The sequence below is a fragment of the Sceloporus occidentalis genome, unplaced genomic scaffold, assembly GCF_023333645.1.
Source record: "Sceloporus occidentalis isolate IW3139 unplaced genomic scaffold, rSceOcc1.0.p SCAF_20, whole genome shotgun sequence".
NCBI lineage: Eukaryota > Metazoa > Chordata > Lepidosauria > Squamata > Phrynosomatidae > Sceloporus > Sceloporus occidentalis.
The window spans coordinates 966,729-984,048 of NW_028317000.1; the positions used below are offsets into that span (position 1 = coordinate 966,729).

General features: G+C 40.4%; 1 protein-coding gene across 5 annotated transcripts in view; it reads right to left on the reverse strand.

Annotated features, from left to right (window-relative positions):
* Nucleotides 1–1,794: 1,794 nt before the first annotated feature.
* The window catches only part of LOC149301697 (sodium/potassium-transporting ATPase subunit beta-1-interacting protein 1), a 67,976-nt gene continuing 52,450 nt past the window's right edge, over nt 1,795–17,320 (reverse strand). For 2 of the 5 annotated variants that reach the window (XM_089483850.1, XM_089483847.1), the window contains 3 exons: nt 14,223–14,283; nt 9,166–9,247; nt 1,795–6,527 (listed from right to left, as the gene is read on the reverse strand). In XM_089483850.1, coding sequence (XP_089339976.1) covers nt 6,470–6,527; nt 9,166–9,247; nt 14,223–14,283 — 201 coding nt within the window. In that variant the 3' untranslated portion in view covers nt 1,795–6,469. Of the gene's footprint in view, nt 6,552–9,165; nt 9,248–14,222; nt 14,284–17,320 lie in introns of those variants that run through there. The other 3 variants (XM_089483849.1, XM_089483848.1, XR_016272181.1) reach the window with 3 other exon arrangements.

Genomic DNA, 17,320 nt, shown 5'->3' on the forward strand with positions numbered 1-17,320 from the left:
AATTCTGGAGGTTACAGTTCAGTTTCCCTACTCCAAGCTCTTTTTCTCAGCTACTTCAGTCTTCAAAAGCAGATTGAATTCTGTGGGCATTCTCTAAATAGCAAAGTAAGTTTTTAAAAAAATGCTGCCAAAACCCCCCAACAATAACTGAAGCAACCTAGAGTTAATGCGAAGGAGCTTAATACATTTAAATCATAATGTACTTTCAAGTGGAAATAAAATGTGAGATGGGGAGTGATTGTAAAACAATTTTTTTCTGACTTGAATTGGCTTGAAAAAATGATATTAAGACTGCAACATTTAATTGCCAAATTATTTGGTTAAAAATCTTTGCACAAATAGATGTCCTTGATTGATTTGGCCATGGATTTTAAAGGGGTAAAAAATTACACAAAGACTTACAAAAACAGCAGAATGAAGGGGGCACATCAAAAGAGGTGTTCTGCTCTTTCCCACTTAGCTGGGCAAGTCTAAGGGGTTGAATGTATGGGCAGGAAAGCACAGGCCTGGTTGTGCCATGGATCCAGTACTACTGTGTTCCCCTTATCTCTACCCAACAATGCTGCTAGTGAGGAGAACCCTGTTGCCAAGTCTGATGTGGAAATGGGGTGCCTGGCTGCACCCACCTGGCCAGGTGCCCCATTTCTGCATCAGAAGTATGAAGAAGGCCTACTCACTAGTGGCATCGACTGACAGAAGTAAGGGATGTGCGGGGCTGCCTGATCTAACTGGATTTGCTGCAGAGTTTCCACAAAACTCTGCAGCAAATGGGGATCAATTTGACTTGTGTTAAGGCCCTTTTGTCAAAGGATCAGGATGGATCCATCAGATCCACATCCGGTCTGCCAAGATCCAGCCCAAACCCATGGCTTTTTGGCCTGCGTCATGCAAGCAGGATGATGCAAAGCCAGGGGGAACAATGGGCTTTTTGGTCTATGTGGACAGCTCCTTAGATGATACGTATTGCAAAGTACAAAATCCTTGAAAAACAGCAATCCTTTTCATGGATTCCTCACATGAAGGGATCCTGATATGAGTTCTGAGAAGCAGAGCACACTCTTGGCCAGATTTTGGAGAAGATATTCTTTGGACTATAACTCCCAGAACCCCCAAGCACCATGGCTGCATTTTTTTGAAGTTGTAGACCAAAAAATAACTTCTCAAACTCTTCTTCCACTGGCTAGACACCCAGCAACAGATACACTCCTGGCTTCTCCTTGAGATTTCCAGATGACTGAGTGCCTTTCTAGAAAGAAAGCCTGAAGTACAAACAGCTGCTCTCTCACAAGTTTCTACACAAGTAGGACAACCAATTGTGCACATTTCCCAGTCCCATGGAAGTCTGTATGTGAGTAGGGCCAGCCTCTCCACACATCTGGGGATGGGGGCATAGACCAGAGTTATACCAAGACACTTTGATGGATGAGGCAAAGAATAAGATCGCACCCACTCACACTCCATATGGAACTGAACCGGTCACTTAATCTTCCTTCAACACCAATGATGGGATAGAATCTTTCAGTGCACTAAAAGGCAGCAGACACAGGCCTAGTACACACTGCCAGGAAGCAACATCCTGGCGCTGATAGTAGGGCTCGGGAGTGTGCCCCAACCATGTGCTCCCAAGTCCTACTACGTGCAGGCGGCGCCATTACTGTGCGGCACCGCCCATATGGGGGCCATGTCTATGACGTGTGGGCATCTGAGCACCCACACATCTTTTAGAGCAAGCAGCCCTTACAATGCCACAAAAAAGAAGCCATTCTAGGTGAATTCTTTTTTGCCGCGCAGCTATGCTGCAGAGTTTGGCTGCTGCGACAATGCTGCACAGCAAAGAAGGCCAGCGTTTCCCTGCCGGTCTGTACCGGGCCTTACTTAAGGTTTGTGGGGGAGGTCAAATGGTACACTGCTTTCTCTTGTAACATCTTGCTGCTTCCTCACAGCATCTGCTGCCTGTAGCAACCACTTTACTCTCCCTAATGGTAGTACTTTTCCTGCACTTTTCCTTTACAGATAATCCTGGTAGTATGGACATGTATGTATCAGACCAGAAATGTGGTTTCTCCCTGTTCCCAGTAGATTATCCCTTCACAAAAGTAACATAAGGTTTAAAAAAAATGTTTTGTGCTTCTGAACCATTTTTACTCTAATGCAAAATGAATAAATACATGTTTGTTGACTAGAAACTGGTAGACTTAATCATCTGGGGTTGCAAACCCCAGAGAATACTTACCAGAGAATAACGTCTCCTGAAATCAGTAGGACTTATTTCTGTGCAAACCAATATAAGATTGTGTTATAAATTCTTTAATCCTCATGCATCAGGAGGAGACATTTCAGTCCCCCAGAGTTGTACCTTGTTGCAGAATCCACAGAACAAGACTTTCAGTGCAGGCGTTCTGTGGCATTCTATTACCTGAACTTCAGTAAATAAAACTCCCCATATTTCTGCTTTTTATATATAGTTCTAAAAAACAAAAATGTTTCAACAAACCTACAGAATTCACTTCGGAGTATGGGAAATTAAAAATGCACATTTCAAATGGGTCATACATTAGTGATTATGACATTATGGACTTTCAGATATTGCTGGGCTACAGTTCCCACTATCCCCCATCACTGACTCTGTTGACTGTAGATGATTGGAACTGCAGTCACACAACAACTAGTGGGTTCCTTGCTCATGTGGTAGACAATTGATTCAATGCTATTTAATATTTGATACAAAATGTAGGCCTGTGACTCTAACACTGTCACCTTTTTTTCTTTCTCCCGTAAGACATTTTGCCTGATGAAGAAGCCAGTGGAGCTTCAGAAGCTTGTATGATGTGTTTTGTATAGTTTGGTTGGCCAATAAAGGTATCCTCCTCTGTGGATTTTACATTTTGTTTTATTTTGGTGTATGGCCAACACAGCTACCCTGCATGCTATTTAAGGTTTCACTGGAAGATGAACTTCCACAGGTTCAATACCATAATATATGGAATATCAAGGCTAAAACCCCAGCATATTCAAAATATTAAGGAAGCTGATTTTCTAAACATGTCCAGATAGCATTTTCTCTCCACAGAAAAACTATTGCTTAGAAAGTCAGAAGAAGCAATACAAGATCTGCAAGGATAAGTCATCTGAGATACAGAGACATAGCTTGAGAAAGCTGGGTTTCCATGATGGTCAGTGGAGAGTAAGGGTAAGTAATCTTTTCCAGCCTGAGGGCCAAATTCAGTTTCAGAGACGTTTTCGGAGTCACATTTCAGTGGTGGGTTGTGCCAAAGGCAAAAACATTGGTAACAAAAATGCCAGCTTATTTTGCCTGAAGTAACATGTTGAGAGAGGTATTTCAACCTTTCATAATGAGTTGCAGGGGGCATGTAAAATATAAGAAACCTTGAAATGTTAGCAGCCATTTGGGGAAGCCAGAGGGCCTAACTGGAATCCCAAGGGGGAACAATGCTGTAGACCAAGATGAAATATACAAATCCCAGGACCGCTTCTAGGTTTTGACGACAAGCTAAGTATCTTGCACATTGTCTGATCACAGGCTCCACAGATTCCTTCAATTGGAAGAGGGAAAATTTAACAGAAACAAACTTTTCTAGCTTATACTCTCTTTAACTGTGGCTGGGTAGATTTTAACTGGTTACAAATAAAACATGATCAAGCAGGATGGAGTTGTTGTAGGCAGTTGGATAACTTCTAGTTCTGGGCTGAGGTTCAAATGCTAGGAAGTTGGAAGGATAATTTTGGATATTTGCAGCAAGATTTGATTGTCTTCAATGCTGCCTGATTGGACATTAATGTCATATATTGCTGGGGAAATTTTAAACTCAATTGCAACTTTAAAAACTGATCAGCTGGAACCCTGTTAGCATCATATGTGCACTTTACACATGTGTATGCCATTTTTTAAAATAAGGTGCATGAATCTATTCTCTTGCCTCTTGTGCCCTGTCCAAAACCATCACCCACAGCCTTGTAGGGCTACTGCTACAAGGAAAGAGGGAGGGATGGAGGCAGTGGGGCTCTGCGAATGGCCTCTGCAAGAGGGGAGCAGAGAAACACAAATATTTTCATTACCCTGACTCTGTTTCTCTCTCACACACACATTAATCAAAGCCATTAGAACTGCCTAGTCACCTCGCCTGCTCCTCAACAATACTCCCCTCCACCAGGATTTAATGGCCAGAGCAGTAGCCCCATGGCTCTTGGCCAATACTATGGATAGGGTGGACAGGCACAGACCTACATGCACAAAGTGCTTATGATCTGCACCTGCTCTTCTTGCAGTGGTGGTGGTGATTCTTCTTCCATCATCATCATCATCATCATCATCATCATCATCATCATCATCATCATGTTGGTGGTGATGATACAATGAACGAACATCAGATATGTACATACAGAAATTTAAAACACAAAAGGTAGGTAGACCATCAGAAAGGCAGGGACAGAGTTTGGAAAAATTACTTTTTTGACTACACTTCCTAAAATCCCCAGATGACTGAATCAGTAGTGGATTCACATGCCTGTATAGCTCTCAGTCTTTTGCATAGCGAAGTTGGAAGGGAGTTTGGCTCACTTTGCGAGTATGTGTCCATGTGTGAGAGGGATTTAACTACCTGTGGCGGCAGTACTATGTTTGCATGCAGTCTTTCAAGAACATGGGAGTGTGGAAGACTAACTGAGACTGCTGACCTCATAGCAAGAAATTTCTACAAATACAGTGGTCCCTTAGTATCTACTAGGGTTTGTTTCCAGGCCCCCCCATGAATATCAAACTATGTGGATGCTCAAGTTCTATTATATATAGCAGCATATTAAAATGTTGTCCTTTATATAAAATGGCAAAATTAAGGATTGCTTTTTGGATTTTTGGGGCAGGGGGATGGAATATTTTTAAGTCATGAATGGTTTAATCTGTGGATGCAGGATCAGTGGATATGGAGAGCCAACTATGTGGATATGTTTGCTGATGTCACTGATCCTAAAGCGCTGTGCCCAGGAGACAGAACTCTCATTGCTAGTCTCTTCTTGAGGATATATTGCTATTAAGAAAATAAGCTTGATGAGATACGCAGTTGCCCTCCTAAGGCTTCTATCCTCCAAACATGTTGTGTACAACTGCCATAATCCCCAGTCAACATAGCCAATTGCCATGCTAGCTAGTGATGAGTCAAGTGGCAATCCAACATAGTTGGACAGTTCCATGTGGAGTAAAGTTGTACTTTGCTAAGTGTAGAATCAAGTTTGTCTTTAGTTTGGAATAGCATGAATTGTCTCATGACAAGTTGATAAAACTGCAATATATCCCCAAGAAGAGACTAGCAATGAGATGATCTATTATAGTAAGGGAGCCCCAAATTGAAAATTCTCCAGTCCAAACAATTTTGTAGCAGCCTAAAATGGGAAGTTAGAAAGAGTGACATTCTGAAGCTATGGGGAGATACCCATTTACAAAAGGAAATTCAAGGGGAATGCAGCACTTAGTAAACTGATATTCAGACCCTTTTAAAGAGACATTTTTCACAGTATTGAAAATACTTTTCATCATTGTACAAGAAGCATCAAGTCACATTATCAGCCTGCAATTAGGCTTTTTTTGAGATGAAAAAAGATGCATTGAAATCCATACACTTCTCAGAATAATACACAAATGTTCAATTCTTTCTTGTTTAACAAACTTTTTTTCTGTTCATTTTCAACTGATATTTAAAACAAGGTCATAGTACATTTCTTTTCCTGCTGAAGCCTGCATATTGGCAGTGAGTGGGGACACCTCTTTGCTCTCTTTCTGATTTTGACACGCTCTCCTTCTCTCCTTCCCTCCCTGACCAGTGAACCACAAAGGAAGGAATGTGTTACTGGTCATTTTCAGGGAGATTTCAAAATCAGATACAAGGCTGTATATGGCAGATCCCTGATATAAATCACCAAACAAACTGGAAAAGATTGAGTGGAAAGCAAAGGAAGAAGAAACAGGTTTTTAAGACGAAACCGAATCTCCCTTTTGCCAGTATCACACACTTTTTATTGCAGGGTATTGCAATGTATGGGTTGCTACATTGCAATGTCATTTGCTCAGAAACAAATGAGACAGTAGGCAGTGATCTGGAACAAGCGAGGACAAAAACAGAAATTGGTCTTCCTCAGAAAGTGCTTCTCTTTGTCTCTCTGAAACAGTATTTGCCCCAGCTTGAGGTTCATTATAATGGCAGCACTACAAACACTGGCCAGCAGGTGGAGTGTTGCATTTCATTTGGTTCCTCAGTCTTGGAACAGCAACAGTTTGATCTCTTTGTGCATGTAGAAAAAACACCCTTGGCACTGCATGAAAACTCTTTGTGGCCATCCAAAGGAAGGGATTAAAAGCAGGGAGAAGAGAAGAAGATGGAGTCATGTGTTGTCTGTAGGCCACACCAAATATCCAGCAAAGGTGTCTTGCCGTTTTTATTTTTTGCCTTTTCATGGCTTATAAAATTCGGCATCGCTGACTTGCAGTTTTGCGAATTCCCCCAAGGTCATGTTCACTGTAAGGAAACAGTTATCCAGAGCTAAAAAACAAACAGACAAAACACCCCAGAAGCATAAGATTTAGTCAAATGTTGATAGCAAAGCACAAGGCATTTCAGAGATGCTGGCCAAGATCTTGCATCCAATATGTAGCTATGATGCCATTTCTAGGGTCTGTCTCCTGATCTGACACCCCCAAACCTACTTTAAAATCCAGGCAGCTGTGGAGGAGTGAAGTTCTGCACTGCTAGCAAGCAGGGAGCTGAAGAATGATGCACCCCACCCCTTCATGCCAATAAGCGGCTTAGCAATGAGGAGTTGAGACAAGATCTCGCCGGGAGTATCTACTCACTAGTGGGAGGGTGCTAGGTGCATCATCCTTCACAGTCCTGCTCTCTAGCTATCTTGATCCTGCTGCAGAACTCCGCCCCTCAGGACAGTCGCCTTGATTTGAACTCGGGTTTGTGGTGCATTTGTGGTCATGGTAATGGTGAAACAGCCATAAATATGAAACAAAACAGTTATGTGGTTATAAGCCTAACTTATTACATTATATTGTGACATTTCCCTGGATGCCAAGATGACAAAACTGAGGCTGTTGTATTTTGGCCACATCATGAGCAGGCATGACTCACTCAGAAAGATATTGATGCTTGGAAAGGTGGAGGGCAGTAGAAAGAGAGACAGACCACATGCCAAATGGATTGACTCAATCAGGGAGGTCATGGGCCAGAACCTACAGGAACTGGGCAAAGCAGTGGAAGACAAGTCGTTTTGGAGAGGGCTCATCCACAGGGTCACTCTGAGCCAGGGCTGACTTGAGGGCAGTTAACAAGAATAACAAAGGACACTGTAACTGCCTAACAGGATACCAGCCAATGTTTGTGGAATGTATTTGATTCAGAATGAATGAAAAACTAAACCAAATATATCCCTACTTGGTTATTGTTCCAATTTTAATTGTTCTAAAACAAATAAAGCAGTGAGATTATTCTATTTTCACTTTATTTATTAGTTACATTTATATTCCACCTTTCCTCCAAAGAGCTCAAGGCAGTTATCCCTAGCTATCGTCTCCTGAAAGGCAGAACAAGTTGAACAAGAGTAGCTGGTTCAGTGTCAACCAGTGAGTTTCATGGTGCAGTGGGGACTAGAACTTTGGATCTCCAAAGTCCTAATCCAACACTCTAATGACTAGAATTCAAAGACAAAGTTACATTAGTCTGGAATATCAATATGCAAAGGAATCTTGTAGCACTTTTGAAACCAACTGAGCAAAAAAAATTGTAGCACAAGTTTTCCTACTTCCTCGGATGCATGTGTTGCCCAGGGAGAATCTTCATAACCAGACTGTATGAATAGCCATAGAAATGCAAGACTTGTGGGTATGGTGATGAAGTGACAAATTCAATTTTAACTATGGCTGTTGAGGGTCAAATGCAGGAGGAAAGATGTAGCCTAAGATTGATTGGGTTGATGAACCTATGAATGGTGGAGGGAGTTTTGGAGTGTGGTGTAAACAGGCTGGAAATAAGAAAGAATATATGATAAATTGGCCAAGAGCATCCTTAAGAGGATGGGGTATTAATCAGTGTTATGAGGAATGACTTAGGGAGCTGGGGATGTTTAGCCTGGAGAAGAGAAGGTTAAGAGGTGATATGATAGCACTGTTTAAATATTTGAAGGGATGCGATATTGAGGTGGGAGCAAGCTTCTTTTCTGTTGCTCCAGAGAACAGGACCTGGAACAATGGATGCAAGCTACAGGAAAAGAGATTCCACCTCAACATTAGGAAGAACTTCCTGAGAGTAAGGGCTGTTCAACAGAGGAACAAACTCCTTCCTCGGAGTGTAGTGGAGTCTCCTTCCTTAGAGGTCTTTAAACAGAGGCTGGATGGCCATCTGGTGGGGATGCTTTGATTGAGAGTTCCTGCATAGCAGGGGGTTGGACTGGTTTGCTCTTGTGGTCTCTTCCAACTCTACGATTCTACGATTCTATAACATATGCAGTGTGGATTTTGTGGACATATTCCAGTTCAGCTGCTGAACTAGAATATATTCACAAACTCCAATCCATCAGCAGTAGGTTGAACAGAGACATGATATACAGTACTGGCCCCATTCTGTCACCAGCCCATCCACTGCTGGCTCTCCACCCATGTGAAAGAAGGACCCTTCACCTGATCCAGTGTTGGCAGCACTTATGTCCTCATCTGCTGGTGATGGTGAAGCAGGTGGGAGAGAGAAAACATCAAACCCAAAAGCGAAATTTGGACAAGATGAAATGGCAAATCATTCTCTAAGAGCCTCTCTTCACTGGGCAGCATCTTTTTTGATCTAATTTAGGCTAGATTATACATTTTATCCTGATATCTCAATATGTGTATGGATCATAAGAGCATGCTTTTCTGTCCTTCAATCCAGTGTGTCCTTCTCGTTTGTCCAAATCACTGGGCACCTATGCTTTGGTGGAATAGTCAAGGGAAGTATTGTGTGCCTATGTTCAGGTTGCACAACCATCATCTCACGTAAAACAAACCAACAAACAAACACAGAAAAAGTATGCATGTGTCCTGCTCAAATCTTCACCTATACAGGGACAGGTAAACAAAGGCAAGATAGGTAAACATTATTTCATCGTATAAGAAATACTCACGTATACAAAGGCTGTAGCTGCAAGTGTGATATCTTTTGCGGTGCCTGGTAACCATAGGAATCAAATCCTCCAATGAAATCAACTGTGGAGTGGAAAGAAAAGAGGTGAGAACTTAGGGGAACATACAAATGTGCAGGTCTAGAGGTTTCTTACCCCTGACATAGGCTGCATCTGCACTAAAAAAAATAATCCAGGTTAATACCACTTCAACTACCATGGCTCATTGCTATGGAATTCTTTGAAACTGTAGTTTTGTGAGACATTTAGCCTTCTCTGGGGCCACAACAAACTACAATTCCCATCCACAGCATTAAGCTATGACAACTAACGACGTGTCAACCTGGATTATTTCTGCACTGAAGATGCAACCAGAGACAAGATTTCATAGTATAATATACCTTATATAAGCCCTACATCCCATCTGGGATAAAGCTATGCTAGCAATTTTGTGTTTAGTGGTCCTCCTATGGCCAGAAACATACAGAGCAAGGAGGAATTCAGCAGGGGAACATTTCCAAACATGCAGATATATCAAGGCATCAATAAATAAGGAACCCAACTTAGTTCAGTGTAAACATGCAGAGGACTGCGCTGTTGCAAACAACAACACCCCATTCCCCCAAATAAACACTGGGAAATTAATACTGACTCAGCTGGGGAGGGGGGGATTTAATACACAGAAGCCATTCAGGATCCTCTTATCAATAAGAATGTGTATAATTAAAGACTAACCATATAGAAGATAATCATGGCAGCAGTGCTACTCAAAATGGTGGTCCCTGGACTAACCCTGGTCTCTGTGTCCTTGACTGCCTACCCATGGCAGGTTTCCAGGAGACACAAAAGTAACTGTAGTCAATGGGCATCAATATGGTGCCAGTCTCTGGTACAGTGAGGGGGGAACTGCCAATCCCCCACACTATAGCCTGAGAAGCATTTTGCTCCAATATATAGAATACCAACCAAAATGTACAATCAGTCTGATATGCAATCCCCAGTATATGAGGTGTTCAAATGTGCCTTTAACATCACTTTGCCACAACTGAGATCCAGTCTCATCTGTTTATCTGAGAGTCTTAATAGATTTGGAAACTATACAAATGTAAAAAAATAAATAAAACCCACAGCTCCTCCTTTATACTATTAGTAAAGACAAACACATCTGGAGGATCCAGTTTTGCTTCAATTCCAAGCTCAGGGAGTTGAGATATGATGAGGAATCTAATGTTCCACATTGTGTTTTTTCTTGTATATGTAATGTTTGTTAATAAAGCTCATTTGTATCAGATAACACAGTTTAGAAACCATCAGGAGCAAAGAACACCATGCTAGAAGATTCCCAAACACATAAATACCTTATTAAAACAGATAAGCAGCAACCATCCTGTTTCACACAATGGTTTTAATTTTCCACAACATTTATAGCAGAACCTATAGATTGGCAGAGGATTTCTTTGGACAAATGTATTCAGATTCACTATGCAAATATTTATTTAATTTTCTTCATCACTAACCACCATGTAAGCCATCTTTAAATTCCTGGGGAAAATAAAAGTAATAACTTCTGCAGCTGAGCATGACTATTTTTGTTTTTTTAAAATCTGTCTTTGCCTGAGCTTGGAAACTTTATTATACAGGACTATAACTTCCATAGTTTCCCAGGAAGTATGGCCCCTTGCCATGCTGGTTGGAGGAATGTGCCAGTTGCAGTCCAAAAAGGTTCTTTTTCCAAGCTCTGCTGTAAACATCCTTGGTAGCCAGCCACAGGAGCTAAGATGAGGTTGATAAATATAAATAATATATTGCTGTTCCAACTGTACCACCCCAAAGCAGGAAGGTTTATAGGCTATCTTGGTTCATTTTAGGTTTGTTAGCTGCTTTTGAGTTGATCTCAACTCATGACAACCCTGTGAATGAGACATCTACAAGCCCCTTTATCCTCTATCTTCCTGCTCAGGTCCCTGCAGGCTCAGGCCCATGGTTTCCCTGACCAAGTCTATCTATCTGGCATGTGGCCTTCCTCTCTTTCTACTGCCCTCCACCTTCCCCAGCATCATGGCCTTTTCTAATAAGCCTTGATTTCTCATGATGTGACCAAAGTATAACACCCTCAATTTAGTCATCTTGGCTGCCAGGGAGAGTTCTGGCTTGATCTGTTCAAGGACCCATTTGCTTGTCTTTTTAGCTGCCCATGGTATCCTCAGCACTCTTCTCCAGCACCACATCTCAACTGAATTAATTTTCTTCTTATCTGCTTTCCTTGCTGTCCAACTCTCACAGCCGTACAGGGTAATAGGGAATGCAATGGTCTGAACGGTTCTAACTTTAGTCTTCAGCTATAATCTTTACACTTGAGGATTTTGTCTAATTCTTTCATAGCTGCCCTTCCCATTCCTAATCTTCTTCTGATTCCTTGAAATCTCTGTTTTGATCAATGTTTAATCCAAGGTATGGGAAATCTTTAATTAATTTGATTTCTTCATTATCTAGGTTGAATTTATGTAAATCCTCTGTGGTCACTATTTTTGTTTTAAGTTTAACATAAAGCCTGCCTTTGCACCATCTTCTTTGACTTTCTTTAGTGACTGTTCCAAGTCATTGTTCTGTCATGTTTTCTGCTAGTAGTATGGTGTTGTCAGCATATCTTAGGTTGTTGATATTCCTTCCTCTTATTTTCACTCCTTCTTCTGTGTTCAAGCCTGCTCTTCATATGATATTTTTGCATACATGCTGAACATATAGGGTGAAAGATTGTGGCCTTGCCCGACACCTTTGCCAATCGAGAACCATTCTGTTTCTCTGTATTCTGTTCTTACAGTAGCGTCTTGTCCTGAGTACAGATTCCTCATCAGGACTATCAGATGCAGTGGCACTCCCATTTCCTTAAGAACATTCAATAGCTTTGTGTGATCTATGCAATCAAAGGTCTTGTTATAGTCTATAAAATCACATGCTAATTTTCTTCAGGATTTCTTTGGCTCATTCTGTTATCCATCATATGTTTGCAATGTGGTCTCTAGTGCCTCTTCCTTTTCTGAACCTCACTTGGACATCTAGCAATTCTCTCTCCATATATGATTAGAGTCTATGCTGCAGAATTTTGAGCATAATTTTGCTTGCATGGGAAATGAATGCTATGGTCAGATGGTTCTTCATTCCATGTGTAATTCATTTTTCCCATTTTTTTATTTAGCTCTTCTGTGTATTGCTTTCATTGTCTTTTTATTTCATCTTGATCATTTAGTATGTCCCTTTTCTGATCGTAGATCATCCCCATCCTTTGTTTGAATTTCTCTTTGAGTTCATGGATCTTGTGAAAGAGATCTCTCATTCTTCCTTTTTGTTGTTGTTTTCTATTTCTCTGCATAATTTATTGTAGTAATTCTTTAACCTTGTTCATTAGTCACTGAACAGTTGTGTTCAAGGTTCTGGTTCTGTTCCTATCTCCCTTTTCTTTTACTTCTTGTCCCTCCTTTACTGCTTGAAGAACTTCTTCTGTAATTCATTGTTTCTTCTCTTTCTTTTTGTCCATAGGCAGTGTATTTCTGGATTTGTCCATAGCTCTTCTGTTCCTGGTTGATTATGCTTAATAAAGCAAGTCTGTTTCTCATGTTGTCTGTACAGTCTGTTGAGATGTTGTTCAGGTCTATTTTGACATGACTATTTTTTCTTTCTTCTTCTACTTTCTTCTAATCTTTGATATGTTTAGCTCATGATCTGTGTCACATTCAGCATCTGGTCTAGTTTTGGCCACGAGAAAGGAATTCCTCCATCTTCTGCTTTCAAATATGTAGTTTGATTTTTGTATTGCCCATATGTACAGTCTCCTCCTTGGCTGTATGAAGAATGTATAGATTGCTGGCCTCACAAAATTCTATCAGTTGCTCTTCTGCTTCACTTCTTAGAATCACAGAGTTGGAAGAGACCACAATGGCTATCCAGTCCAATCCCATTCTGCCATGCAGGAACTCCCAATCAAAGCATCCCCATCGACAGATGGCCATCCAGCCTCTGTTTAAAGGCCTCCAAGGAGGGAGACTTCACCATTCTCTGAGGAAGTGTTTCTAGTCCAAATCATCCTACAGTTTTTGAGTCTTCTTTGCTTCCTACTTTAGCATTCCAGTCACCTATTATTATCAAGCAATCCTGTATCAGTGTGCTGTCAATTTCTTCTTGGATTGCATCATAGAACCTCTCAATTTCTTCTTCTGCATCTGTGATTGCCTGTGCATATACTTGAATGATAGCAATCTTTATTAGTTTCCCCTGAAGTCTTATTGACATGATTCGATCTGATCTTGTATTTTATTCTTTGACTGCTTTTGCTACATCTCTCCTGATTATGAAAGCCACCCAACATTTCATCATTTCTTTTCATTTGCTGAGTGGACACACTGTGTAGTAATCAAAATGACCCATTCCTGTCAATTTTAGCTCACTTATCCCAATTTTGCTATGTTTACACATTCGATTACCTTTTTTTTACTATGCCTAGTTCATGCTTCTCACATTCCATGTTCCTACAATAGCTGTAGTGTTGCTTCTGTTCTTTACTTTGTTGGTGTGTCTGCTGATGGGATTCCTGCCATTTTGTGTTCCTCTGTGTCTTCGTTTAGTTCTCTCTCTGTGATTATCCCTTGTGCTTCTTTTTTTGCTTTCTGTTTGTGTCCCGGTCCTCCCGTTTGTTCTATTCTCATCTGATGGTGTTCATGGTGAGAGGTTTCTACAAGGAGGTTCACCACTGCCTTCCTCTGTGCAGTACTAACACATTAGGTACCTCCAGATCATTTCAGATACAACCCCATCAGCCCTGACTAATATGGACAATGTTCAGAAGTGGGGACTGAATGGGGGCTGTAAGCCAAATATGTATGGAGAAATCGATTTAGTAAGATCTATTTTAAAAATATAACTGCACATACTCCTTCTACTTTATATGACCCTATGAAAACCTAGCAGAGTCTAATTCACATAAATCAAAACTCAGTATCCAATAATTTCTGTCCCTTTGCCAACAGTGCTACTTGTTCAGTGTGATTGAAAGCCACAGTACTTACAGCTGTCTTCTTCTTCCATGAACACCTTGCTGACATAGCAGGCATAAACAAATCCGAAGAGCTTCAAAACATAAATAAATTTTAAAAGAGGGGAAGAAAAGCCAATTAATTGAAAGCATGGAAATGGAACAGCTTTGATGAATATCAGAAATTGTCATGAGGACACTGAACAGCTTAGTCAGATGAAGAAAATATCATGCAAAGCATCTTGGTCCATTTAGGGGAAAAATCATCCAGGATAAACGGAAGGATGATAACTTTATTGGGTCTGGCTTAAAAGCCACAAAGAAATGAGTAGGTTTTTTCAGTTCATCAAAACTCATAATGAGCTGGATGCTAAAAACAAACAACAAAGGGAAGCAGACAAAGAAAAGAATGCTGAGAAACATTTTGTAGCTCAGACCTTAATCCTTTATTGCTTACATGGGAATTAGATCCACTGAATTCAGTGGGACTTACCTCTCCAGTAGATATACAAGGGGCTTTCTTGTCAGTCTTACCCTATGGCATCTCTTATGTATGATCAATCAAATATATTTATGTATTACATTCCTGCCCACTAAGAGCTTCTCAGCATGGTATAATATTTATTTATTAATTATATTTCTTATTTATTTATTTAATGTTTAGAAGCATTTTTACTAAAAAAAAATTGCCATGATAGCAAGAGAAGCGAATAAAATTAAACTAAAGCATTCTTTACAAATAGGTTGGTATCAGCCTTACAAACCAAACATCTGATGAAATAATACCACTCTCTGTGAAAATTAAAGAGTGACGGCACTAATTTGCCTTCCTTGCAGGGAAGTTCCACAATGAAGGTGATGCTACAGAAAGGTCCCTGTTAGTAAATCACCAACTTAAGAATTTCTTGGGGCTGGGACATTGAACAGACTTCAAAGTACAGGCAGGTTGACAAGGTAAGTCCCTTCCTCTTTTGGGCTTCTTTTTCTTTAACATCCAGCAAGACAGGAATTTTGCTGAACTTGAAAGGTTGCCCATTTCTTTATGTCTTCTGAACTGGTCCTAATAAAGGCATTATCCTGCTATTCTCCTTTCTTTGGGGATGAACAAAATGTCCTTCTGTGTCCAGGCCTATTCTGGGGGTCTATTAAAGAATCAAAATGATATTACTTATGTAAACCAAATTTATCATACAAACCATGTAACACCACCACCTTTTAACACAAATTATTCTGAAAACCAGGACAGGTATGGGGCAAAGATGCTGTGCAGACCATTGGCCTGAATCCAATGTGGGCCCTAACTAGAGCATGTTCCCTATTTACTAATCCCATTGGATTTAAGCCACTAGAACCTATCCAGTCCCATATCGCCTGAGACTGGGCATTCTTTGCAGACTTCCAGTCTCATGAATAAAACAATATTCATGCAAAAACAAGTACATCCTATTTCTTTTAAAACATAAACATTTGAATTTTCAAAATTAACAAATGCTGTTTTATTTTAATTTGGAAGAACTGTCTTGGACTTACTCATGATGATGATTTGATTGGAAAAGCTTCCTATACAGCAGCCTTCCCCAAACCCTCAAAATAACTACAGCTCCCAGGCAGTGGTCATGCTGGCTGGGGAGGTTCTGAGAGTATGCAGATTTCAATTTGGGACACATCATAACTATAGGAGTTGATTATTGCTGCCAGAAGACATAGTGATAGTTGCCAATTTGTATGGCTTTAAACGTTTATAATAGGATTTTATAATATTATACAAAATCATGGTTAAGGCTATGAGCCACTACTGGTCATGATGGATATATATTGCCCAGAGTATAAGAAACTGTATGACTCTCAGTATCAGTTACTGAGAAACATAAAGTAGGAAAGGGTGAGTGCTTTTACCTTCGTTCTGTTTAGTTTGTTGGCTTCCATAAACAAATGGTTGGCTATCTGGAGGTCTAAAAGTTAGACTAGATATGCTTTTGGTCTATTCTAGCATGGCTCTTGTTATGTTCTTATGTCCTCAAAAGCCTAAATCCAATCATAGAATCATAGAATTGGAAGAAACCACAAGGGCCATTCAGTCTAACCCCTTGCCATGCACTGAATTGGTTTCTTGTTTGTTTCTTCAAAATCAATTATTTTGCATTCATGATATTCAGATTTAGTCTCTTAGGCCTGCTCTTTTCTAGAGCTTGTTTGTAAATTCCCCCCATCATTTTGTGCCTCTTCCTTCTCAGTGACTTTCTTTCTTTCTTTTCCTAATGTGGTATTTTTTAAAAATGGAGGATTAAGGGTGATGCAATGTGTTCCATCGATGGCAAATAGCACACACAGGATTGACAATAGTGGAGCACTGCAAATGTAGTTGGTCAGCTTGTATTGCCACAACATATATATCATCCATCTATCTATCTAAGAACCTGGAAACTTTATTTTGGACTACAGCTCCCATAAACCCCTGGTAGTACCACTGGATTGTGAAATTACAGCTCCCAGAACTTCCACTGGCTATTCTTCCTGAGGATTCTGGAAGTTGTAATCTGAAAAGTAACTTTTGTAATCTCTGATCTCTCTCTCTCTCTCACTTTCTCTTTCTGGTGTAATGATCTTAGCAGAGGTTATAATATTTGCTGCCCCTTTCCTGGTTTTCCTGTGCCTGCTGAATTGAGCTGCAGTCCTCACAGTGGCTGATGAGAAGGGAAGAGATGGGTTTTGCCAGCAATATTATATTGTTGTGCGTTGTCCTTGTTGTAACACAAGGTATTTTGAGATGGCCTAATTTTGAATATGAACCTGCCCTAACATACTCACTGCAAAGAGTGTACCGAGATGATAATATGCAGTGACAAGTAGTGGTAAATGTAAGTTCAGTTTCCTGTACAATTTTTTTTAGTTGCAAAAGGAAAAAACAAACCCTCACAATATTTTAAAATACTCCTTTATATAAGAGCTTGGCAAACTTACTTTTGGCCATTTAAACCCAAATTTAGTGCCTGTAGGCCTGTTGAAATTGAAATGACTTAAGTGGTGACTAACAGGCCCCATTTATTTCAATGTATTTGCTCCAACTGGGATGAAAATTTAATTAATATTTGGACTGCCATTCCCAGAATCCTCCAGGCAACATGTGGAACC